At 38.5% G+C, this 27,268-nt stretch overlaps 1 protein-coding gene across 1 annotated transcript; it reads left to right on the forward strand.

The window, feature by feature from the left end:
* The first annotated feature begins 818 nt into the window (after positions 1–818).
* On the forward strand, positions 819–27,268 carry lmf1 (lipase maturation factor 1). The gene is made up of 11 exons (XM_042507798.1): positions 819–1,033; positions 2,253–2,562; positions 4,096–4,106; positions 6,386–6,534; positions 15,130–15,195; positions 22,090–22,257; positions 22,655–22,835; positions 23,879–24,032; positions 24,537–24,720; positions 25,626–25,738; positions 26,510–27,268. The coding sequence occupies exons 1-11, from the start codon at positions 823–825 to the stop codon at positions 26,694–26,696; spliced, it is 1,734 nt and encodes a 577-aa protein (XP_042363732.1). The 5' UTR covers positions 819–822; the 3' UTR covers positions 26,697–27,268.

The following is a 27,268-nucleotide window of genomic DNA, read 5'->3' on the forward strand; positions in this document are numbered from 1 at the left end:
TGCTCACAACGTATCATTGCGAGATACTTTTAGCAAGTATTATGGATATTTATTTATTAATTAATTTATTTATTTTGATGAAAAGACATAGAATAGGTAGCGATAATGGACAGTGCTCTATTTATCAGAGGAGGAGTGTTGTTTAGTTGTGATTTAGATGCGATTTATTTATTTTTTTATCTTGACCGTTCCTGAAGCTACAAATATTTTTATTCCCTTTCTGATCCTTCCACCACAAATAACCATATTTCCTGCCATGACTGAAAAAAAGCCTTGGTTTGTCACTATAGTGGTGCATATAAGGGTACAGAATTGATATATTTTACAGGATATTATCAGTGTAAAGGGTTAATTTTTCATGCACAAATTTAAATGAGATGTATAGAATGAACTGATTTTTTGGATTGAAGGCTTTTGTCACACATTGTGTGCCCAAGGACTGCCAAAATTTTAAAATTTGACAATAATTTCTGCTTTTACAGTATGTGGTGATGGTATAAATAGTTTAATTTTGGTAGTTCTTTAATAAAACGTGTCTTTTAAACTGACAGCTGTGGGGGCTCAATGGGTATTTAAAATAAATATAAAATAGGACCATTATGAGTTGTATGTCCCTCCCCATAGTCAAAAATGAAATAACATAACATATAAATAGCAAGCAGTTCCTAACGTTTCACATTTGTTTTTTAAATCATTATTTTATCTTTTCACATTTTCTTTTTATTCGGTATTATTTTCATTCCAAGCAATAATAATAATAATAATAATAATAATAATGCACTTCCGCGTGTGTTTAGTCACGTGACCGTGAGGTCCGCAGACATGGCGGCCACCGGTGACAGTTCAGAGAGCTCTGTGAGGAAAAGACGTGTCGTTAGCGGTGAAACAGAGTCAAAGTGTCCTGACAGCGGTGAAAGATATGGAGCAGAGACCAGCGAAGACACGGAGAAAGACAAGAGACCTCAGTCGCTACAGACAGGGACTTACTGGCTCACTCGTATCGTGCTGCTGCGCTCCGTCGCCTTCATTTACTGTAAGCATGTTGACTTTTACCGCCAAGTTTTCATTCTCAGGACGTACTATACACTAAAGTAAAATAAATAGTCATAATTTTGTTTATAGACAGCTTTTTAGAAAGCTACGACGCTTGAAACGTTAGCTTTGTCGTTTGTATTCAATTATTGTTCTGGCGTAGAAATTGTGCGTTATTGTCTTCATTCCTAACCGTAACGTCAACTCTGCCTTAAAAATCTATAAAATATGAATTCATGTTAGTTCTTGAAGTTGCTGTCTCTGTCACTGGTAGATTTGCCGGTGTTCTGCAATGATAGAGATCAGTGCACTATTTAATATGTGTAAAACAAATGTGATATAAAAGGTTGTGTAATTGAGTGTTGCAAGTGTTGATTTTCAATAGGGACTGTTCCCTATTTATGTGAAGGGAGGAGATGGTGCCAAAAGTGGGAGGCAAGCTCTTGGGATGGACTTGTGTTTTTTTATTTTGGCTTAGGGGAGGGGCACACAGCTTTAAATCGTTGTATTTTGTCTTTATTTTACGTCCAGTTTTAAAGAAAACACACCTTCCAATGTTTTCTGTAAAAATTGCCAAAATTTCACCATTTATCATAACCAGAAAAGCCTGAAAACAAAACTACCAACAAACAAAACAACACTGGATTTTCAAATACCTGACTGTCCTTGAACACATCAAGTGGGAGTAGCTTCTGTCAGCAAAAAAACAAATCTGAGGTTACAATAGTGCTATTTCATTAAAATCACTTTATTCTACAGATCTCATCAAACATTTTCCCCAAAATAAACAGTTTTGTATTCAACTTTTCACTTTTCAAAGGGTACGTTGTAAAAATCTGACAAGTAACTTATGGTGAAAGGAGGGTGATGCATTTTTTTGCCAAGTTATTTAGAAATATTTGTCACTACGGGAATTGTAAAAATCATCATCTGGGAAGAAAGTTATATTTTTTATTTGGCTTAGAGGAGGGACATTCAAATACATCCTTTTATTTTGTTTACAATTTAGAAATGAGGATATTCCTGAGAAGACATTTCACTCTGTCACATGTAAAATTTCCCTTCCTTTGTGATGCAAAAAGATGTAGTAAGGTGGAAATATGCCACATCCATCTTTCTGGCACTTTTTATGTAAAATAAAATGTTAATCAAGTAAATGAGCATTAATCCATGTTTGTGTTTTTGCCGTCATTCCCTCTTGTCTGCTTTCTTTTCTGTAGTTGTGGCGTTCAGCGTTGCCTACAACCAGAACAAGCAGCTGATAGGCGAGCACGGTCTAATGCCCTGCAAGAGCTACCTCAACAGCGTGAAGCGCTACGTGGGGGGAAAGATAGGCATGGCCGCCTTCGCGTACACACCTTCCATCCTCTGGCTACTGGACTGGAGCGACATGGACGCCAACCTGGACGGCATCGCACTGGTGGGGATGGCACTGTCTGCGTTTGTCCTGGTGACGGGAATGGCAAATATGGTGATCATGTTTACGCTGTGGGTGCTTTACCACTCCCTGGTCAGCGTGGGACAGCTGTGGTGAGTTTAGGATATACACATACATAAATACTCCCATTAAACAGCGATTATATGGAAATGATATATTGAATTGATAGCCCTTGTACAACTTTGCAAACTAGATTATCAGATTTAATTTCAACTCTTTTAGATTGTGCTTTTCTTCCGTCATCGTGATTTTTTCAAAGTAGCACTAATAAAGATTTTTGTGTTTGCATTTACGAACCCACACAGAATTATCACCCAAATTTGCCACCCCAAGTGTTTTTCCCTGCTGTTTGGAACCTTTCGTTCTATTTTGGGTTATTGTTTTGGTTATGTGGCACACAAATCTGCTCTTTTCAACATTGTTTTCAGTCTCATAAGATAGCTATTGTCATCAAAAAAGCTCATAAATCCAGTGCTCACAAATCAGTCAGCAAAAAATAGCACACAAGGTTAGCAACTAGCTGATGAACATAGTGGAGCATTTAGCATCTAAAGAGCCAGATATTTCTCTCATTAGTTGGTGGAGAGATAAAAACAGAGCTAAAAAGACGGTGAATATTGTACAGGACAGAGACAAGACTCCAAATTAATGCTTACTTTGTGTCGGTGTAGTTTTGTGTCCGTCTGCGGCTTTCTATGTCCCCAAATGGACAAAAAATGAATTATTGCAGCTTGAAATAAAGAAAATAATCTCCAGTTTTGTCAAATTCATATCAAATTGCTGCTTTCATCTAATTTCTTTATTCAGTGCATCAAGGAGTGTATCGAAGTGTTAATTTAAACCCAATCTCAGAAGCTGAACGCAATCAGTGATTTAGCCTCTGGGGGCAACAAACAACATCTGGAAGGTTCCAGTGTAGCCAGCGGTGCAGTGCTCATTGTTTACAGTCCCAGTAGCAACTTGAGACACCAAAATGGATTTGGAGTTGAAGGTCGAAATGAGAAAATAACATAAATGAGAATATTCTTAAGAGGACAGGTTTACCATAACACCTGTAAAACTACTCTATAAGGTTTTAAATTGTCACTGTTTTATTTCCAGCCATGGATGTATTAAGAGACCTTGATACAGCATTCGAGGCAACTAACATTAGCCGGCTAAACTGATAACTTCTGGTTTAACACTCCACTAACTAGAATGGTAATAACTAAAATGGTGCAGCGCTTTTTTACTTTTGAAATGTTATCGGACTGAATGGTACTGATAGTAAAGTGAGTCATTTTGTGGTGGTTTGACACTCAGAAAATGTATCCACCACTTTCCAGACTTTCCTTTCACAATGTAAGTCTGAGAAAAAGTGTGACATCACGTGGCAGTGTGATTTAACTTTTGGGCACCATTAAAATTGGCCTCAAAACTCTGTGCTGTTTCTGTGGGCTTATTTCCAGCTTGTTCTGCTGCCCCCAAGTGGCAAAAATATATTGCAGCTTTAAATCTTTTTTTTATTTTAATCTTCAAATTTAGTTAACCTAGCTATTTATTTAATTTTCTTTAGTTCCTTAAATGTTTAAGAATGCACCACATTTATAATATTGACGTGTCCTGTTTGTTTTTTCTCTGTCAAGGTACTCTTTCGGTAAGTGAACTTCACCGTCAACACCACTTTTCAACCTTAACACAAAATCCCGGACTGCTTCCTTTGTTCCTACACATCAAATAGAAGATTTGAGGCAGAGCGTTTATGCAAGAATCTCAGGTTTGGATGTCATTTTCATTTATTTATTGTGAAACCAACAGGGTAAAGTCTCTCAAACCAAACTTGACGTGTTTTAACACATTTGGTGCGTTCATGTAGATAGTCAGACAGATGTGTTTGGAGTAGAAATAGGCATATTTTTACAGAAGAGATAAACATTTTTTATTTCTTTTAAGAGCATTGAGATGGACAACCCTGTAAGATTACACTGAGAATTCAATCTCAGAGTCTCCAGCTTTCTCATGATTGTTTCCCAAATTGTTTACCACCAGTTAATGGGTTAAAACACAGTCCTTCACAGACTGACGGTTTACTGATGTGCTTCCTCACTCAGTGAACCCAATAAACTGTCATGAAGGTAATAATAAAGAGGGAGCACAGAAAGGAAAGTATAAATAGGAGGTTGTCTGCAGGGCTCCAGCCCAGATAAGTGGCGAGGTCAGTGGCAGCCCTGTGATTGGTTAATGACACTTTGTCAGTCAGAGACGCCAGGCCAGTGTCTGTGGTCGGGAGTTGTGGCTTCTGGTACTCTTTTTTAAAAACTTTTTTCTTTCTTTTTCTCTCACTCTCACTGTCTTTTCTCCCTCACTCTCTGTTTGCTTTTGGGTCTATTATCACCCTGCAGCTGACAGTGCAGCTTCCAGTCTGCAGAATAAGCTCCTCCGATTGTTCTCAAGTCTAGACTGAAAACCAGAGGCCTGTTTGGGGCATTAGTCTCTGGGATAACGTGCCCATTTTCAATGATCAACTCATATTCTCTTTTGATAAACAATCTTCACATCGTGTCCGTACTCCCTTATTACGGAGTTTGTGACCATTTTTTGAAGATACTCTGACCTTTTCTCTAGCACCAAAACAAGGTTGACATTTGCAGCTTTAAAGGGACAGTTCACCCCAAGATCAAAAATACATATTTTTTTCTCTTACCTGAAGTGCTGTTTATCAGTCTAGATTGTTTTGGTGTGAGTTTCAGATTGTTGGAGATATCGAGCGTTAAGCTATCTATCTTCTCTCCAATATAATGGAACTAAATTGCACTCATCTTGTAGTGTTCAAAGTGGCAAAAAAACAACCTTCCTTTTTCAGAAATCATGACTGGTTACTCAAGATAATGCACAGACCTTGTTGTGAGCTTTTTCATGTCGGAACTATTTTCTTTCTACCAAACTAAACCTGCCAACTGTTTCACCATGCAGAAGGAAGTGTGCATCTATCGCTTGCTCACCTAGCACCATGGAGCTAACTAACATTACAGCTCAGCCAAGGAAGACGCCGTTAATGTTTACATCTCGCACTGTCACCAGCCTCTCGTATATGAGATGAGATGCAGACTTCCTCCTGCACCATGATACATACGGCGGGTGTAATTAAGAATAAAAATCCAACATGAAACTGCTCACAACAAGGTTTGTGGATTATCTTGAGTAAACAGGTCATTTTTCTGGAAAGAGACATTGCTGTTGAGTTTTTTAAGTGTTTTTTTTTTTTTTTTTTTTGCCACTTTGAGCACCACAATCCGAGTACCATCTAGTTCCATTATATTGGAGAGAAGGCAGACATCTTTACTGTGAATTATCTCCAAAACTCTGCAACTCACAATAAATAATCTAGATTAATAAAGTAGCACTACAGGTAAGAAGTGAAATTTGTATTTTTGATTTTAGGGTGTCCCTTTAAGTCACATGTCTCGACTGTTGTACGAATCGGTAGTATATTGTACATAGTGTATATATCCATTTATTAGCAAATGCATGCATGCTAACATGCTAACTATTGTGTTAAACACAGTAAACATTATACCAGCTATACATCAGCATGTTAGAATTGTCATTGCAAAGTGTTGTCATACTGATATCTATAAGCGCATATAATTAAAATCAGCTCTTACCATGTTTGAAATGATCAACTGCTTTAAGCAGCACCAAGCAAAGTTTCTGAGGGGTCAGTCCATCACTGATTAACAGAAATATCCTGTTTAATGACATTACATCATGTACTAGTGTGAGCTATAAACAACTCATAGCTCACAAATCAATATCTGTGCTTTAACCTGAGTGTGCAGCTTATAGCATGAACCATTGTTTGCATTTCTGTGGCATGCTGCCTCTTTCCTTAGAAAAAACAATTTTTTACAAATAATGCTTTGATGATTTGTCCAGGTTGGGAGAGTCAGCTGCTGGAGACGGGATTTCTGGCCATGTTTCTGTGTCCGCTGTGGACTCTGTCCCAGGTCCCCCGTCTCTGTCCCCCCTCTCTCATCAGCATCTGGACCTTCAGATGGCTCATCGTTCGCATCATGCTTGGCGCTGTGAGTAAAACACTTTACAAATACATACAAGGGTTTGTTTCATCTCTCGTACCAGTGAAACAAGAGAGCGCAACTGCTATGGCTAAAAAACAACAAAAAATAACAATGAGATCATTTTTGGATGTATTTTTGCATGTAACCTCTCCTAGCAGCTGTTTAACTTGTCAAACACAATAAAATATAGTATTCCTAAAAGCCATTCACTGCCCTCACCTTGATTAACGTATTTCCTGTTGGGAAACTTTGCACAGACATTAATGATAGTTCTGTCTAGGAGGAAGCTTATATTGTAAATTTAAGCAGAAAGTCATGTCCTGCACACACACACCTGAACACATCCAGCAAACCAGCATGGAGAAATAAAAACCATTTTGCAACAGTATAATTTCCTGGGATATTCCAGTGTTAGTCCTCCTGATTTTTGGTCGTTACTTTTGGATCAGTGCTTTGCTGGAAAACACTGCCAGTATTTAGAAATCCAACCCAAATATATGGTCGGCTAAACAACATGTCTGGTTGTTTGACAGTTTCCATGGTGAATTTTAGACCACCGGCTTGGTTTAATCTGCCAATCACTGCACTTACCAGAAATCCCGCGGGGTTTTTCCTATTAGGACCATGAAGAGACCTGAAACACGAGGGGGAACCACCTCAGTCTCGTCTGACTGTGTAGACTCACAGCTGTAGAGACTTCCATTCATTTAGCAACATGCAAAGTCACTACAATGTTGAGAGTTTAGTTGTCAAATCAGATCACTCCCGTTTGAAAACACCTTGTCTGCACTTACTTTTAATGAATAGGTGATTGCAGAAATGTAATTCATTATGGTATGTTTGACTGCATTTATGCTCTAAATGTAATTGTAAAGTATTGGGTAACAAAAAAAAAAAAGAATTTAATAACTTTATAAAAGGATGTACGATTTTTTTTTTGCCCATGACATTATATTTTTGTTACCAGAAATATACATCAGGTTTTGGAGCTCAACTCTTGATAAGACAAGTATGCTTAATAATGCATGTATCTGGTGTTTAAATACAACTTGAAGCTTTGGGGTTAAGGGGTCCACCCTCTCTAAATTCAGATGTCTTTATGGGTCTGTAAACACAACGCAGGTGGAAATTGGGCATAAGATTTTCTTTTCCTTAACCACAGTTTGAGGATTTTTAGTTATGGGTGGATAATTGATCAGTCAATCAGATCAGAGCTGATCTGATCAGTTGGATGATAAGAGCAGCTGCTGCAGTGGCAGGGGAAAGCAAACTGTTAGACACAGCATAATGAACAGTTAAGTTTCGCTTTCAGTACATCAGCTGTTCTACTGCTCCGTCTGTGCCCAGAGTAAACTCTGCACTTCTAAAGTGTGGTGAATGAATAACTGAATGGTATATATATTTTAATAGCTCTCCTAATGAGGGTCCGAAAAAACAAATCAGCACGTGGCGGCATATGTTTTAATCATGGCAGGCATATATACTCTGAAAGTTTTGTAGAGCTACTTTAACAACTGCTAGAAGAGATTTGGTTATTTATGTGTGTGCTGTGCAACGACAGATCGATTGACAGAATGTTGAAATGTGCTGCTTTTCTTCCTTTTACATTACATTAAGTTGAATATTTTTTGGTTTGACACTGCTGATCAACAAAGCAATTGTCAGCAACACCTTGGATACCAGGAAATAGTGATGGGCATTTTTTACTTTGTTAATGTTTTATATACTAATAAGTTATCAATTAACAACTAATCAACTGATTAATTGATATGGAAAAAAATTGTTTTGTTGCAACTCCAATAATGTCAGTTTTTTCCAGTATTATATTAACTTCATCTCTTCATCACAGTTGGCCACTATCCTACATGTTTCACAGTTTGAGTAAAGACTGACATTATACTTTACCGTTTAATAGGAAATTGTCTAACTTTGTAAATTCTGCTTGTGTTTATTTTTTGGAATTTGAATGTTTGCATTGGTTAATACCCTCCAGTGACTTTAGCAGAAAGCGTTGGTGATACCCTGACAGAGAGTGTGCAAAGTATGTGTAGGAGTCACCGTAAAATACTCTGAAATCTACTAAACAGATCTCCCCAATTGGAGACCAATTGAATCAGATGATTCGATTTAGTTGATAATCCAGATCTGGGATTTTCACAATGAGATTTTCATTTTTTCTTGTGTAATAATGCTGCATTTGAGCGCTAGTAAGAATGTCAGACATCCAGAACTTGAAAATTTGAGCACTTTGTCAGGAAATCAAATCCAGATGTCCAACAATAAACAAAGGGAAGAAGTGTCACCAGGCTATGATTTCCTCACAGCTACTCAGCGTCATGTCTTTTTCTCACCTTTCACCTTTTACTCAAATGTGTATTGAACATTCCTAGACATTAGGTGGACAAGTAGGAGGACTCACAGTGAGCATATGTGTGTGTGTGTGTGTGTGTGTGTGTGTGTATTTGTGTGTGTGTGTGTGTGTGTGTGTGTGTGTGTGTGTGTGTATTTGTGTGTATTTGTGCGTGTGTGTGTGTGTGTCGAGTGCAGTCCTGCCCGAGCCGCAGTCCCTCAATGTTTGATCCACCCTGGTCACAGTCGTTTATCTGTCTGACAGCCTGTGGTTCACCACTGCTCTGTGACTGCGATACAGTCTCTGCTTGCGAGGACAACATGGTTTAACACACACTTCAAAGGACCCCTCAGTTGTTGAAAGCGAGTGGGAGATGGGGTGTATGAGCCCACCCATTATGTTTCTTGGATGTATTTTCACAGCATGACTCTAAAATATGCCAAATCGTCACACTGGTTACACACTTTAATCTGTGATGTAAAGCGATGCCCTTTTTCTGTCCCCATATCATGGTACATGCTGTCACATCATCAAGGGGATAAAATATTTTCTAAATGCATTTAAATGGTTATCTTATATTTAGATGACTTTGTATGACTATTAATGATGTTGCATTATGCGGTTATTAATCTTAACCAGCTGTTGCAACACAGAAACTTCTTTAAAAGATAAAAATGAATGAAGGTGTTGTGGAAAAGTATTGCATTGATATAGAGCAGAGGTCCTCAAGGTTATTTATGTCAAGGACCTGATAGCAGAAAGAGCGATGGAACAGGGACCCCCGACTATGTACACTGTAGAAAATTGTGTCTATACATTGAATAATTTTGCATTTTCCTTAGTTTGCACTTGCCTGTAGCTTCTAAATCAGCAGCAGTAAAATGTTTAAGTGCATGATTCTTGACCTCTGCACTTTTGCTGGTGGTTAAAACAGCCAATTTGTATACGTTAAACTAACCGTGAGCTAAACTAGTTCGCCTGCCATTATGGATAGGTGCTGCACAGCGATATAGCATTAGTGAGCTAACTTGATGGGATGGGACAAGCATGGATGGAACAAAAAACTTAAAGTACATGTCAAATCCATTTTTTCCCCAAAGATGGTTTATGATTTTTTAGATAGTTGTAATCACCCTGATGTAATTTCAAGTGTTACCATAAAAAGAGATTTGACATCATGATTCACAGCTGTGTGTGCCAGCCTATACGCTCATAATCAAAGGTGCTGCTCGCGATTGGTTGGAGGGATGTATGGACGGGAACTTTGGATAGCTACTGCGCAAACTCTAGCTCCAAATGATGTCACTACCACAAGATGGCTTAATTTTTGTACAGTGGGAGGAAGAGGAGAAGCACCGTTCATCTTTACACACAGTATGGTGACAGTTAGCCTGTCATTAATGATGTCTTCTGTAAGTTAAATGACTTTTTTGATGAATAGGCTGATTTATCTTTGCCAACGTGTTTGATTCATGTTAATGTGTGTTGTCACACACATTGTTGTAGACAATATATTGTAGACATATTTTAACTCTGAAAAACAAACAAACAATAACAACAACAACAACAACAACAAAAAACATGCATTAAAACTTAAAGACCCAGGATATAGAGGAACTCAAATGTGTAGGCCAAAAGATAAATAATATGCTCTAGTTACCTAGGTTACCTTTGATAAAAACCACAGAATCTGCTAAGATAATTAAGGTACCACTTCATATTGGCGATAACTAGCTCACTATAATAAAAACAAAAAGAACTTCAATGCACACTAATGGCACAGCAGGTTGCCCAAACATAATCAGTTCCAACATATGGCTGCCAGAATTAAACAAATGTCAGATGAGCATATGTTCTGCTAAACAAGAGTGCTCTCATAGAAATATTTGCTAATTAATTGATTATATTAGAGTCCGTATCAGCAAAGCTGGATGCGTTTAATACATCATGCAAATTGTGTTGGGACATAAAGCAGCGAGTGTGATTTGTGCTGCAGCTGCTTGGTTACATCAGCAGCTTGTGTGGGTAATCAGGCGATAAGCTACAAAAAAGTGCAGCTAATGTGATCAGATAGGACCATGTTGGCTCAAAGTATGAAATACAGCAAATATTCGGATGCACAATTAGTCAGGTTTACATTAGAGCAGAGTTTAAAAGCTTGCTTTTTAGTGCTGATTGATATGCAGCCTGATAACGTTTTTGCCTATTCCTTAAATTAATTTGAGGTTTTACTGACCTTAGTGTAGTCATAGTCTAATGTCCTTTAATTACTGTGCGAGGGTAATACATTTAGCGTGCCCTCTTATAGTTGCCTCAGCCTCCAACATTGGCTCATATGTTGGACATTCTTCATCATTTTTAAGTCTGTTAGTGTCTTAATAGGCCCCTCAGCTCCTGATGACTTAGTCCAGTCAGTTGGATTTACAGTGAATGCATAGTTCCCAGCATGGCACAAACAAAATATCAGAGGACAGTTTTTCTTCCTGTACTAGTCTTTGCCTTAGGGATTTATTTCAGCTATCAACTGTATACTTTAAACAGGCTAATAAAATTGGTAACAGATAACCCAGATTTACCTTCTAACAGTTACTGATAGCATATCATTTGCTAAGAGAAAACAAACAGGAAATATGCTAAGGGAGTAGTAGACGAATACTGTATTTACTGTAGTCTATTTATAGTGTTGCTGCTACAAAACAAAGTTTTCCTCACAAATTCAAGTAACTGTTTGAGTAACTGTTTTACATACAGTATAGTCATTTGGGGGGTAAAGTACTCCTTAAATAAAATAATACACGATAAGGCCAGTTCATATGGGACTCTATATTAAATGCTATGTCACAGAATGAGCTGCCTAAGTAGATTTCTTGTGAAGAAACTCTGAAATAATTCATTTCTCTGCTTTTCTGCTGATATTTATGAGCTTCCTGTTTAAAGTGCTGGCACAGTGATTGTGAATTGGATTACACATTTTGCTGCTGGCAGGAACATCTCTATTAAAACACTCCAACAGTTGGAAATGCTATGCTAGGTGTGGAGTTTTGGGTGTTAACCGGGATTAGTGTTAGCGTGAGAATGTGTTTTGTGAGTGAAGATCAGATTGGTTTGCCTGTTGCTAAGGATTTTGGGACACGGTGTTTGCTGGCATGCAGACTGGTACAGGATGTCGGTGTACAACTGGCAGACTGGAATGGATAGGTTCGACTCGACTGTTATGATAAATATCTGGGGTGACAGTGACTTTGAGATGTAGTTGAAGATGAGGTCCTATGATGCTTCTCTGCTGCATAGTGGCCCTAACCTAATTTAAAAATATAGTTTTTCTCTTTTTTTTCATATGAGCAAGGAGCTGGCAAATAATTGGTTGATGAAGATTAGTGTTGTTTTGCAGGGCTCTAATTTGGCTCTATTTTCTAATGTTCTGCACTAGGGTGTTGTTGTTGTTGTTGTTGTTACTGCTGCTATGAGTGGGGATACTTGGTCTGCAACGTTGTTTGGGTGGTTGGAGAATCTCAGGTGGTGTGTACATGAACACCAGCACATGGCACATGGCATTGTAATGAGGTGAGCAATATCATTCACTTAATCTGTCAGTGGTTTTAATGTTTAGGGGAACTACTTGTGCTGTTTAAGTTTAAAACATAATATTATAGAGTGCCCCAGCGATGACGTTTTGTAGGTCAATGCGGAAGTTAGCTTTGCACAGGCTCCCTCATCAAAAAACCTATGCGATTTTTCAATTGGATTCTGGATTATGGCAGATTAAGACACATTAAAGCTTCAAAGGTCACAATTTGGTTATTTACTGATGTATTTTATGAGCAAAATGTAAAAGTCTCTTAAGCATATGTTAACTACAGACCTTATTTCAGACATCAAACCAAAGACCCATTCAGAAAACCCATAGACTTTGAGATAAGGTAACCGGAGGTGCTGACATTCTAACATGTATCCAGGTTTCAGGACTTATTCCTGGGGTACTCTACAGATGCTGTCAACAGTACATTTTTAAAAAGTATCATATCTCCTAGTTGCTTTTTACAATTTGCTTGAGTGACAGTTATGCTGAAAAAATACATACGTGTCTATATGTATACATGTTCGTCAAAGGGCTGAATCCAAGACTGCTACAGCATAAACTAGACCCTGCTGTGGTGCTGCCTCCCTGGTTCCCCTTGCTTTTTTTTTAAACCCTGTTTTTATTGTTGCATTCCAGGGTAAACCTTTGCTTTGCCAGTCTCTGCCATTGATACTCAGCGGTTTACCTCATGTCATATGTATTTTTTGTCAGTCTCGGTGTACCTGGTAGACAGAACTTGTGGTCTTTACCTCAGTTGTTTTGAATGAGGTAAAGTTCCTTTTTTTAGCAAGTCGGACCACTTCCCACTGTGACTAATTAGTATAACATGCTGACAGAATTTGTCACAGTTTTAGTGATGAAGTTGATGGAGAATTTCCCTTTTTTTTAGCAAACCATTGACATGTATTTGAAGTTTATCTACATTTTTAAAGTGTCGAAATAGAAAAGTATTTGTTACTCTCTTCAATCTCAGTGGTCTTCTTGAGGGTCTGGACACAGTGGGGAAACTGCTCTGTTTATGTCAGTGGTGTGTATATCTGCCTTTAATTGATGACATTTCAGAATCTCATGACTGAATTTGATTATCAGCGACATCTTCGGTCGCATCATCTCAACATCCAGCAGCTGCAGTCAACAGCCAGGCTCATAAACAGAGTGAAATGTCCTGGTTTTTCTAAATCTGGTTAGCGGCTGATTTATTCCACATTCCATGCCGAGCACATGGCGGGCTGATGTGTCAATATTGACAGTCTCGTGTCCTGGATAGCGCTGTATTTACTTAGTTTATTTGGTGAAAAACAGGCTGGGAGCGGAGGACACATTTCTGTCAGTGTCTCTGGCTGAGTTTTGTTTTTTATTTCCTATTTCACATGAAAAAATCCTGTTTTAGACACTTTTAGTCTTTTTAAAAATAATTTTATTTCCAAGTACCCAATGAGTTCTGTGAGTAATTTTGTACCTTTGTGCATCATCTACCTCAGTTAGTGATTTCCTTCATTTCCCAAAATACCTGAGTCTTTGATAGGAGAGTACTTCCTGAGTTCATTATTTCAAACACAAGCCTAGAGATGGAGAACATTTTTTTGTTTTTTCATGCTTCACAACACTTCTGATTTCTTCAGTCCTGTTCACTTATTAACTAGTAGTTTTCAATGTATTTATTTAAGAAGGTATAATGTACATTTATCCACATTAAACAAATGCAAATGCACCCTAAATAGCTGGGGAGTTTTCATCTGTTGTCCCTTGCCAGATGTTAAAAGGCATCCTAAAATAATAAATACAAAATGTAAAGATATAATATGATCAGTGGTTAAGACAAACAACATCAAGATAAAAAAGGCACACAGTATAGTTAATCATACATACACACACTAAGAAAACGCAACACATTTTGATAATATAAGCAGATAAAATCAAAATTGCAGATGATTCAGGCACAGTAACAAACTTTTTTTGAATGACGACAGAAGAGACAAGAGTAAGAGATAATGTTTCTGAAAACAGCTGAGTTGAGAAATAGGCAACGCTGTAACAGAATCTTGCTTCATAGTTAATTAGTGCGGCTTAGTTTTACTGTTTTTGCAATAGGTTTAATTCTCCGGTGTATTCTACCTGCACAGTATCTGCATGGAATCAACATGCAGAAAACACATTCACAACTAATTTTAAACTATCTATGTGTTTGCAACAGAACAAAAGTGTAATCATATTAAATGCAGGCAGGTACAAGTGATTCAGACCCAGAATTTACAGCACAGTGACACCACACATCAGCTCACCTCTACTCTTTTTTCACTTTCTTCCTTTTACTCCATTTCCTAATTACTTTTATCTGTTCAATTTTGATGTGGTTATTCATGTGATTTTCAGACTCTTATCTACAAATGATGTATTTTTTAATATGGCAAAAGCATAATGTGCAGTTGAAACATGTATTTATAGAGGTAAATGCATTTATAGCGCCTGCTCCATTCATGAATAATTCCAGGATGAGGGTTTTATTCCTTTTGAACAGTTAAATATGGGATTTAAATGAATGCTGTCTGCAATCAGATTTTTTTATACACTGTTGATGGTTGCTTTTTTGACATGACTTACATCGGCACCACTTGTTGAGTGCAGCACATGATAAACTGTAAAATGTTTGTTTGTTTTCTGTCTTTTTCAGGGTCTCATTAAAATCAGAGGCGACAAATGCTGGAGAGACCTCACCTGCATGGACTACCACTACGAGGTGTGTGACACAGAGTTTATTATTTGTGTACTGTTTGTGTGTGTGTGTGTGTGTGTGTGTGTGTGTGTGTGTGTGTGTGTGTGTGTGTACCAAGCTCTTCAATGGATGTCAGTTTCAGCCCAAAATTTGGCCTACAACAGATGTTAAGGCTTCTTGTTTTTAGCCTAGCATATTTCTTGAAAAGCCTTTTGCTCCATGCCTTTGCTACGTGATTTTTCAAATCACTTGTAAACCCCAGGAAGGGCAGGAGTCAGCAGTTTATGATGCCAGAAAACAGTCAATCAAACAGGTTTCAATAATTGTAAAATACTGCAATCAAATGAGGTCCTTTGGTATACAGTCAAAAATGTGGGCACAAAATATTAGGCTGATTGGTTCATTAGTTTGTGAGATTATTGTGCCTACTTGCTCAGGTGTAAAATGGGATCAAACTTTTCAACAGATGTAAGTTTTGGCCTAAAATGTGGCCTAAAATGGACATTAAGGATTGTTGTTTTTAGCCTAGCAGCTTGCTTGAAATACCTTTTGGTTGTTTTTTTTTTTGCTGCATGATTTTGTTGAAAATGTTTGACCAAATACTGGCTGGTTGAGTTGAGTGAGGATTCCGCCATCAATGATGGTTAACAGTCAATAAAACAAGTTTTTCAACAATTATGAATCACTGCAGCCATGACAGATACTTGAGCATAGAGGCATAAATGTGCAAACAAATATTAGACTGATTGGTCTGGTAGTTTCTGAGAATAACTGTGGACAGACATAATTATTCTGGTGGAGATAATGATAATATAAAACAGAGAAAATCAAAAACACTCACATTCAAGAAGCTGGAATTGTTCTGCTGTCTTTACTAGCAAGGCTTTAACTTAGCAGTTTGAGAAGTTAGTGTATAGTAGGTTTATCAGAGCTTTTTTTGCTGAAAACAACGGCCTACTGAAGATGACACTGATGAGAGTGGTAAGACCCAACCAAAAAAATAAAGTTTTGGACTACAAAAGTAGAACACGGAGTCAAAATATGTTAAAACAGAACTGAGTGTAGTCATCTGAACAATTGTTAATGAACAATTATTGATAATATAAATTGAAATTTAAGATTTACTTACTGAATGAAAGCTTTTTTTCTGTGCAGAGCACTTGGTACTTGGTTGTTCTTTCATGGGAAAAATCTGCAATATGTGCACTGATGTTTGTAGCTGCAACAGCAGTGAAAGAGAGCAAGGTAGTTATCATGAGTGACAGAGGAAATAAAAGAAACTCAGATTTTCTCACCATAAAATCCTGAGGCTGTTTGTTTACTCCTGGGAAGCACAGAGCAGAGAAAACACCACAAAGCAATGAACCCTGGGCACAAAAGATATCACAAAAGCTCTCAAATTACCAGCTTAGATGGCACTTGTTGCATCACAGTTTTATATTGAATCATTCTTGTGGGAAGACAGCCAGCATAACTCTCTAAATTTCCCAAAGGCCCATTTTCTTTGACAGTCTGAATGTCTCAAGATTGATCTAGATATACAAAAATGTTGTGCCATGGCTTTGTCTCCTGAAAGATGACAAGACAGCAGTGAACTCACATCAGGCTAACCACACAGGGCAACACATTACAGTCACCGCTGTTGTGGGTTTCAATAAATCAGCCTCTTGTGCGGACCATGGGGTGGTGTTTGTTTTTCCCCTGTGGAACGCTCAACCACTCAGACCTACACTGCTCTGTGTTACCAAGCCGCAGAGGGAGGAGGGCTGTCTTCTGTAATTAACATAGACAGGAATACACTGGCTCCTCTGGGACCCGATGATTGAAGATGACACTCACACACATATAAATACAATATCTCACACAGCCTGATATGCAGTGGGAATGAACAATGGCTCCTGTGGGGCTGGATAACTGGAGCAGAGATTATGCACCCATGATCAGGAATGATATACCTCATATATGAACTGTCACAGTTATGGTTTCTGCCTTTTTATTAAGTTTGGAGAACAAAAGTCATTTGGTTTACTTGAACACTGCATTATAAATCTGCTGGAATTTAACCCCCCCAACTTTTAGTTCCCAGGGTCAGATCAGTTTTAGCAATGCTAATGCCATGGAAATCAGTGGTGTTCCACCCGGGGGGTTGTAAAATGAAATATGAGATTGGATATTTTATTCTCTACCCTAATTTATTATCTCTGTTTCTTGTAAAATATCACATGGTCTCAGTTCTCTCTGGTAATTAATCAAATGAAATCAGCTGAACGGGGGAAATCATTCTTCGGTTGAGCCACTCTGTATATGTAGATTCACTGCTGTGCATATGTAGATTATGATAGTGAGTCATAAGTTTAGTACTTTTGCTTTGTTTTAAGAGAGTTTAACCCCTCAAAACCCAAGCAACTTGACTTGATTTCTTAAAAAACAATGGGAAGCAGGAAATGAGTAATTTTAGATGAAATGAGCAAGAAATTAGGAAAATGTACAAGAAAATTACGTGAAAATTAGCAACAAAGAATGTTAAAAAACAACAAAAAAAAACAACAAAATAATAATATTTTAAATATTCTGTAACATAATTTAAAATATGTAATTATGCTACTTAAAAATATTGATTTTCCATCATTATTTTCTTTCATTATCCCTATCTTAAAATAAAAATCTCAGTCCTCTTATTTCTAGCAATTTTTTTGAACATTTCTTATCAAGTTGCTCAGTATTCACATAGTGTTAATGGCTTATTTGTTTGGAGGCCATTCAAGGCAAATGGAGTTATGAATTTGAAAAATTCACCCCCATTCATTTCTTGGCAATCCAATCGTTAGCTGCAAAGATTTATGTCAATAATTTTAAGAAAAGTCAACCTCATGCTGGTGCTAGAGGAAAATCAGCAAAGTTGTAAAATCCATTCTAAGAGGCACATGGATGTACGTATAGAATTAGGTGCCAATCCATCATGTAGATGCTGAGATATTTCAGGGTTACTAAAGTAATTACAATTTATCCTCTTGGGAACTTGCATATCTGTCGCAAATTTCATGGCAATCAATCCTGTCATCGGTTGCCAAGACATCTCATTTAAAAATGAACAGTCAACCTCATGGTGGTGCGAGAAAATAAGTCTTAAGGTAACTAAAGTCAGTTGGATTCATCCTCTGAGGACCCTGAATGTCTAAAGACATTAAAACTCCTCTCTGAATTCAGACTAAATAACTGTAATTCATAAGGCACAGTGAACAACTATAATTATGCAGTGGTAAAGGAAACTCTGGGGTACATGGAGCCTTTCAGTGACAATTTACACAAAAACAAAATAATTGAGAAATTCACCAATGCATGGATTCCAAATTCCAATGGCTTAAAGGAACCAAAGACTTCATTATATTGTCTAGATCGTTCATGTTTTAAATGAAGTACCGGAGAAGCAGTATTTTAACAAAAATGCAGGAAAATGTGGACAGCGGCAGCATGTGTACTTGATGAACTTAAATGAGGAGAATCATGTCTAACATCAAAGTGTAAGCTGGACATTTTCATGTGTAAATCAGCACAGTGTGGCTTCCAATGTACCCTGCTGTGATTTCTACACATCTGTGTCACCTGACAGCCTTCCCTCTGCTTGTGTGTGTCTACACTTTATCATGTCCTTGTCAGTTCCTGCTCTATTTTTAATCCAGCTATGTATCAGCAGGTGTCTAGGGTCAGGTTTTTGTGTGTATATACCAGCAAACACTTGCCTAAAAACATTCAGTAGATACAGTAGCATTAGCATGTCCACATGACAAATGTAAGTCAAATGGTCACAGATGCAATGATAGATGCCTCTGCAATAGTCTCTCTCGTGCTACTGTTACTCTACATTTATGTAGTTACCATTATCCTTAAATTTCCAAGTAAAGCCATAGTGGCTAACAAAAGCCATGTCACTTTAATTGAGGTCCGAATTTGGCTCTGAAATACAAGAAAATGGTTTTAATGGGGATTTCTTCTAGTTAGGTACATGCTGACATACTGTATGTATGGAGGCCCGGGGAAGTAAAACAAACAGATTCATATCTGTTTTCTAAGTACGATATAAATTGTTTCGTCACCTGTGTTTATAACATAAAAACAGGCGAAAAAAGGTTTTGCAAAGATAATATGTAGAAGTTCCTTTTTTAAATTTATTTATGAAACATGTTAACTTATTAACATTATGATAGCAAAACAACTTTTTTATGCCTCCAGGCCACAACTACTGTTGGCCTGGAGGCATAATGTTTTTGGGTTGTCCAATAAGAATTTGCCGGTCAAAGGTCAAGTTAACTGTGACCTTGTTCGTCTCATTCTTGTGAGCATGATATCTCAAAAACACCTTGGAGGAATTTCTTCATATTTGGCACAAACACTCTTGAACTCAATGATGGACTGATTAGATTTGGGTGGTCAAAGGTCAAGGCCACTGTGACCCTGCTTCCATCTTATTCTCGTGAATGTGATATCCCAATAAGGCCTAGGAGAAATTTCCTCAAATTTGGCACAAATGTTGATGCCATAAATCAAGAAATAATATGATAATTATGACAAAATTTTACACAAATGTGTAATAGCATAAAATGATGAAGTGATGACATTTCATTTCCAAAAGGTCAGCTTCACTGTGACATCATTATGTTCCACAAAAGCACTTTTGAACATCATACTGTATCTCTGAAACAGAAGGGAGACATTTGGTCAGATACCAAATTGGTGACACAAATCTTGGGTGTCCACCTTGAAACTGTGCTGATGCTGCTGGGGGAGAGATGTGTGTGAAGCATCATATAACTCATATAACAACATTCATATTTGAAGCATTGTCAACTGTCATAGATACATATGAGTCTGGACAGACATGGATGTAATCTGTGACTGCAACCTCGACTGGTTCGCAGAGGCATACAACCGCAAGGTGGTAATTCTAGTTTTCACTTGTTTTTACAGATAAAAAAAAAAAAACCATTAAGAAACTATGCAAGAATATCCCGGCAAAACCTTTTATCACCTGTTCCTTAAGTCATAAACACAAAAAGAAAACAATTTAGATCAGACTTAGAAAATAGATCACCAGATTTGTTTTCCCCCTTGCCCCTTAGGGTTTCCATACTTATGTAATGGGGCTGTTTAAAACGTAATTAAATGTACTATTTTAGAAAATGTGTTGTCACCTGACAAATCATACTACAATGTGGACCTTATTCCATGCTGGGTCAGTTTCTCTGCTTTAACCTCAACTGTCAGCAGCCTTTAGGGTAATGTAGATTGACATACACACACATACAGAGCACCGGAAGCCACTGGCGCCAGGTGAAGCCTTATTAACCCCCTCTGACACACTGCTCTCTTTCAAACATACAGAGAAACTGCAGATCCCCCTCCTGTCTCGACTCTCAGGGGGCTGCGTAGGTGTGTTTCGGCATAGTTGCTGTTTTGTTTGCTTCGGTTTGTTTCTTGTAATGCAGCTAGCTTGCAGGTCAGGTGGGGTTGTTTGGTTGTCTGAGGTTGCAGGCTCCTCGCCCTAGGATTTCCAGGGGTGTTTTGGTAAGCTACAGGTTAAATAACCCCAACTTTTTTTTAAAATTTCCATTCCATAAAAACAATAAGAGTATAGACTAGTGTGCCAGTGTCTTGTTTTTTTTTCCTCCCACCTATTTCTGTGCTGTATTTATTTTTCACCACCTCACCTGACACTATTTGCATGTTCAGCTATTACACGGTTTGCATGCGACCACCTCTCACACACACAATTAATCACACACACACAAACACTGCCCAGCTCTGTAATGTATGGGTGCTTTTTTGTGCGTAGGTGGTGTTGCCTTCATTTAAATAAAGTTCCACCTTTATTTAGACATGGAAATGTTTCCCCCAAGGCGTGGCACCATAAATTACTCTCCTTCCTGGACTCAGACAAGATTTTAGTGCCAAAATAAAGCAGAGAAAACATGCATTTTAAGCAGCTGAAGAAGTCTATGTTTAGCATTATTGCAAGTATTAAAGGGATACATCACCAGCCAAATGACCATTTGTAAATCAATTACTCATCCTATGTTAGAATGAATTTGTGAAGCATTTCTTGCCTCTATGGTAAACGCAGAATCCAAAACAGGAGAAAATTCTTCATGAATTGATGTCAAAGGAGTCCACATTTAACAACAAAAATACTTCATGAAATCATTAGATTACAAACTCTCACACAACCCATGCAGTAAAATTCGCATGCTAAGTACTTCCCAGACAGACAGCCCTCTCCGACAGAACTGAAAGTTTAACTTTTCTAATGCAGTAATTTCACCCTGCTGAACATGTTAGCTGCTGGTCTACCACTGCCTCCATCAGTTGGTCTGTTTGTGCTATTGTGTGACTTTGCGTAATCCAAATTAACCCATTAAAACACCATAGTCACACAATAGCACAGACAAACTAACAGATTTGAGGCTATGGAAGACCAGCAGCTCCCCTGTTCAGCTAGGTAAAATTACTATTTTCATCAATGGAGTTGAAGAAAGCATAGATGAGTTTCGCTTTTGGTTCAGTTCCCTGTTGGAAAGGGCTCTCAAAATTGTGAAAGACTCAAAATCATCTGAGTTGTGTGAGTTTGTAGAAGGATGTTTTTTATGTAGGTTTACTGTTATTAAATGTCAACCCTTATAACTTAAATTCATCAGGTTTTTCTCAGTTTTTTATCTCTTTATTTACTGTGGAGGCATACAAGAAGAACAAAGGTTTCTTCACAAATTCTGTGTAACTCAGAGCGAGTCACTCATATGCATATGCTCGTTTGGGGAGTGAAGTATTTCTTTTAAACTTTTCTGAAAAAATGCTCTTAAAGATAATTTGGGTCACACAAATTTTAATCCTGTCATTTTTATTCTCTGCTCCTCCTTCTCCCCTCAGACCCAGCCAGTTCCTAACCCCATGTCCTACTACATGCATCGCTCCCCGTGGTGGTTCCATCGCTTTGAGACAATGTCAAACCACCTCATTGAGCTTGTCTTCCCGTTCTTCACCTTCTTGGGCAGGCGGATGTGCATGGTCAACGGAGCAATCCAGATCCTGTTCCAGGTAACACTGGCGCTGATAATTGTGGCGTCTTGTGAGATGTCTTAGATTTAAACTTGGTTTTGGACCAGTCATAGCATTATATGTTCTATTTTTATTACATTAACCATGTTTACCTGATAATTTAAGTGAATGTTTTATTACATTTATGTGTTTTATTGCATCATGTGCTGCTGTGCACTTTAATTAAATTTGTGCATCATGTGCAGTGGGCATCAGAGTTCATGTCAGTTTTGCATGGCTCAAAATAAGTCTGCACTTAACCGTCTTGGTGTTGGTTGAACTCCATAAAATGTGTAAGTGATACGAAAGTGATGCAGAATAATCAATCAAGCATTTAATGATAATGTTTTCTGTGGCTTCACCTGGGTGTCTTTCCTGTCTGTCTCTTGTGCTGTAGGTGGTTTTGATAGTGAGTGGCAACCTCAGCTTCCTGAACTGGCTGACCATTGTTCCCAGTCTGGCCTGTTTTGACGACGCATCTCTGGCCTTCTTGTTTCGCTCTAGAGGCGGAGCCAAGAGGGCAGTGCTTGAGATACAGAATGAGGATGCAGCTGGACGCACCCCAAAACCCACCAGAGGTATTTATGGGCTGTATACCAGCACATTGGTCCTTGTAATCCTTAAATGTTTGTGAATTTGAGGGAAAAAAAATCATGGCTTGAGAGCAACTGACGAAACAATTGAAGCGAGAGAGTCTGTGTAGGGTCGGAGGGAGGGGAACTGGGTCCAGAGACTCTTGTGCAAATGTTGGTATCTAACAATGAAGGCTAATGGCTACAAGAGGAAAGGAATTATAGAAGAAAAAGGGAGAGTTATGGGAAGAAAAGGGATTAGCACTAGGACCTCTGAGAAGCAGGGAAAAGTATGACATCCATTTTATTGGAATTTAACATGAAGTGGCTTACATTTTATGATTTTTTTACAATACAGACTGCTTAAAATGTGGTTAAAGCTCCAGTGGCCCCTCTCTAATTGGTCTCATTGGACCCATTAGTGTCTTTGCTTGACTGTACAATGTTGAATATAAAATAGGCTCCTACCTGGAGTGTGTTTTAATCATTTGAGCAGACCCAGAAAGTCTCTTAGTGTGAAAAGTTGGATTACGTTGATGTCTTTAACATGCGCGGGACAAGCAGGCAGACGGGTAGTAAGGAAGTGATGTGGACTCAGCCAACATTTGTCAATACCGGCTGTCCCATGATCTAACGGGTCAAACCTCTCCCACTGAGGAAGTTTTAAAGTCATCTCACACACATATACACACATAGATCCACACAGTAGACATGTCGCCTGCAGCAAATGGATGAATCCACTTCCCTTCCAGGCCAGACACGAACAAATATGTCACCTTTATGTAAGCTGTAATTACAGGTTTCCTCTCGGTTACTCTGTCTCATTTTGAAATCCTGGACTGCAGACGTGAGAGACATAATTTCTCTAAAAGTCAACAAAACTTTAACAAGTAAACAAATACCATAGCAGCTCCTTTCAGCCAAACAGGAGCAGAGGCATTCAGTGCTCCTGCAATTTAATTAAATTTGACTCAGAGCAGTGTCTTGAGTGTGTGTGCATTGTGTGCTCTTCCACTCTTTCTATGTGTGTTTGTGTGTATGTAACACAGGTATGTTCATACGTCGAGTGGTTAACATTTCTTTGGGCATTCTGATTGGCTACCTGAGCATCCCCGTGGTGATGAACCTGTTCAGTTCCAGGCAGGTGATGAACACGTCATTCGACCCGCTGCGCATCGTCAACACCTACGGTGCCTTTGGCAGGTACAGTGCAGTCAGGTCACTGGGGTCATAGGGACAACAGGGTTCCCATGGTCATGGAAAAACCTGGAAAAGTCATGGCATTTGACAATCACATTTCTCAGGCATGGAAAAGTTATAGAATTAGTAAAAAATCAATTTCTGGGAGCTTTTGCATCACAAATAATGGCATCATCCAATCCTGTTGTGCTTATATTCATGAAGATTATAAAACAACAACACGGAGGCTCCATATTCTCCATAAACTTTATTACTTTTTTCAGCCTTGACTGGAGCAGCTCTTACAAGATCTTTTGTTTACCTTTCATGATAAAAGCCCCAGACATAAACAATGACTAACTGCAGTTATAAAATGTGACACCATCTGTACTTTGAAATCTTGTACCCTCATACACGTCTTGCATTTGTATTTTATAACTCTGTAGCCTCAAATCCTCTTCCCATCAGCTGATAAAGCATTTCCAAAAATCATCATACCTACTGTAACTTCATTTCTCGTCTGTCCAGCATTACTAAGGAGCGTACTGAGGTGATTTTCCAGGGCACTCTGAGCCAGGATCCCAAAGACCCCGAAGCAATTTGGGAGGAGTACCAGTTCCTGTGTAAGCCGGGGGACATTTATCAACGACCGTGTCTCATATCACCGTACCACTACCGGCTGGACTGGCTCATGTGGTTTGCTGCCTTTCAGGTATACTGAACAACTACGGGAGACGATGCAGAGCAGGGATACTCAACTTGCTCTGCTTGGAGCCACTTTTGCAAAATGACAGTAGCTCGGGCCAGTCGCAGCAGTACCATACATGTTTCATAGATTTTAGGACATTTTAGGATGTTTATGGTATTTAGGACATTTCTAGGATTTTAGGAGGTTTCTCGGATTTTAGGACATTAGGAGCTTAGCTTGGACCAGAGTCCATCACCTTATTTTTATTGTGAATTAAATACGTGGGTCTTAAGCTGATTATCACAGATGTAGAGAGTGTTGAAGATGTTAAATGTTTTTGTGTGTGTATGTAGAGTTTGGCTGATGTTGGTGCCAAAATGTGGTGATTTTTAGTCATTTATCAGCGTCTTTGTTTTCAGAACACAAGAGCATGCTGTCACCTCTGATAACATGAAGGTAACAAGGCCAAGACACAAAAAAGGGATATTAGTAAATGAGAAATTAGTAGAAATTAGTTTCCCCCTTTTAGCTGGTTTATCAGCAGAAATCCCCTCGTTTTAGATCTTGTTGTGAGCCTCAGCTGTTGAATACTGCGTAGGATTTTACTGTGTGTAGCCACTAGAGGGCAGTAATTTCTCTTACATCAATTAAACAAGATGATTTTTGGTATTTATCTGTTTGCCACTGTTCATCTGTGTTTCTGTTTCTTATTCTTTTATCAGACTTTTATATATTTTATGTATATTTTTGTGTGTTCATTTTATGCAAAAAAATGTATGCCATACCAACTCTTTTTCCTTGTCTCTTTGCCTTTGTCCTGATTATTTTGCCTCACTACACTCTATGTATCTCTCTGCCTCTGTAAATCCACATTTTTTTCTTTGATATTCTCTCCCTTTCTAACAACTTGTCTCCGTGTCGTCATACAGACCTACGAGCAGAGTGAGTGGGTGATCCACATAGCAGGACGCCTTCTGTCCAATGACAGCACAGTCCTCTCCCTGCTTGACCACAACCCCTTCCAAGGACGAGAAACTCCCAGGTAAACACAGTTGCAGCAGAGATCCTTACTGCAGGGTGGTTATAATGTATAATTAACTTTTATTAGCATAAAGCTTTTTATGTCAACATCAATCTCACTAAAAGCACATATTTGTCCTGTTAATGACCAAGCTCTCATTACAGTACGAGGTAAATCAAATGACAGTCCCATTATTCTCTGTGCTACAGCCCCCTCTGGTGAAGCAACAGGCACATATTGTCTTTCTTATGCAAAAATAATAAATGTAAAATATGTAAATTTTTTGGCCCTGTCTCACAATGAATTTTTAAGGACAAATACATATACCTCTGATTAAAATGAATAAGTTATATTTGTGTGTGGTGGTAGAAAAGGGTTTTGTTTCTTAACTAAATTGGGCGTTTTTGTGAGTGTGTGAGTGCAACGCAGGCGGAAGCCGTCATGAGTTGTGTTTTTCTCAGCAGCAGTTTGATGAGTCACGGGGTGGATAATTAATCTGTCAATCTGTTTTGAGCTGATAAGATCAGGTGGATGGATGAGAGGAGCACGGGTAGTTAAAGCAAGCCATTAGACACAGTGCAATGAACTGCAGGCTGTTAGGCTGTTGAATATCTGAGCCATCTGACTCTGCTGCTAACATTTAATCTGTGAAATGAGAACAAAGCTGGACTGAATTGAACTGAACTGAACTGAATTGATTCACATCTGGTGCATTTGGGATTTTGGAAACATGATTGAAAATGTCTTTGTTACATGTGACCTCACTCCAGTCCGTGTCCTCCTGTGTCTCAGATGGGTTCGAGGGGAACATTTCAAGTACAAGTTCAGCCAGCCGGGCAGCAGCAGCGCAGCTCAGGGGAAGTGGTGGCTAAGAAAACGTATCGGAGCTTACTTCCCTCCCGTGGACCTGGAAGGACTTAGAGGCTACTTCCAGTCCAGGAACTGGCCCCACCCACACCTACGACCAAACAGGAGCTAAAGCCATGACCTCGGACTGCGAGAGGAGAGCTGAGGACTTCAGGGGTTGAGGTTGGAAAGAGGTCAGTTCAGTGTCAGTTTCAGTGTGACGCAGCTGAAGTCGAACACACGTTAAAAGGACCCAAATATATCATCAGGTTTTTACAGTTTGTAGTGTTTCATAAATAACTGCTTTAAAAACTGAAATTAAACATCCTGATATCTTCTCACAATGAGATTTTTTTCAAGATTTAATTTAGGGATGCATCAAAATATCAGAAATTTTAACTGCCACTTGTATCTCATTAAATAACCCCAGTAAAATCCCAAAATTGAATGTGATTTGACCAACATTTCACATTTGTTTTTCTGTCAAAAAATGAGAGACTCATTTTTTGACAGAACATTTTGGGGCTGTTGCTTAGAACAGATTGAGCTAATTGGGACATAACTGTTATCTGCTCTCTGTGTCAAACCACCACTGTCATAACACACCAAAACTATCTTCAGTCAAGTTGCATTTTGGGTAATGTAGGCACTACGTTTCGACATGGAAGAAGAATGTGTGCAGAATAAAAAAATGTAATGTCTCTT

The sequence above is a fragment of the Plectropomus leopardus genome, chromosome 19, assembly GCF_008729295.1.
Source record: "Plectropomus leopardus isolate mb chromosome 19, YSFRI_Pleo_2.0, whole genome shotgun sequence".
Taxonomy (NCBI): domain Eukaryota; kingdom Metazoa; phylum Chordata; class Actinopteri; order Perciformes; family Serranidae; genus Plectropomus; species Plectropomus leopardus.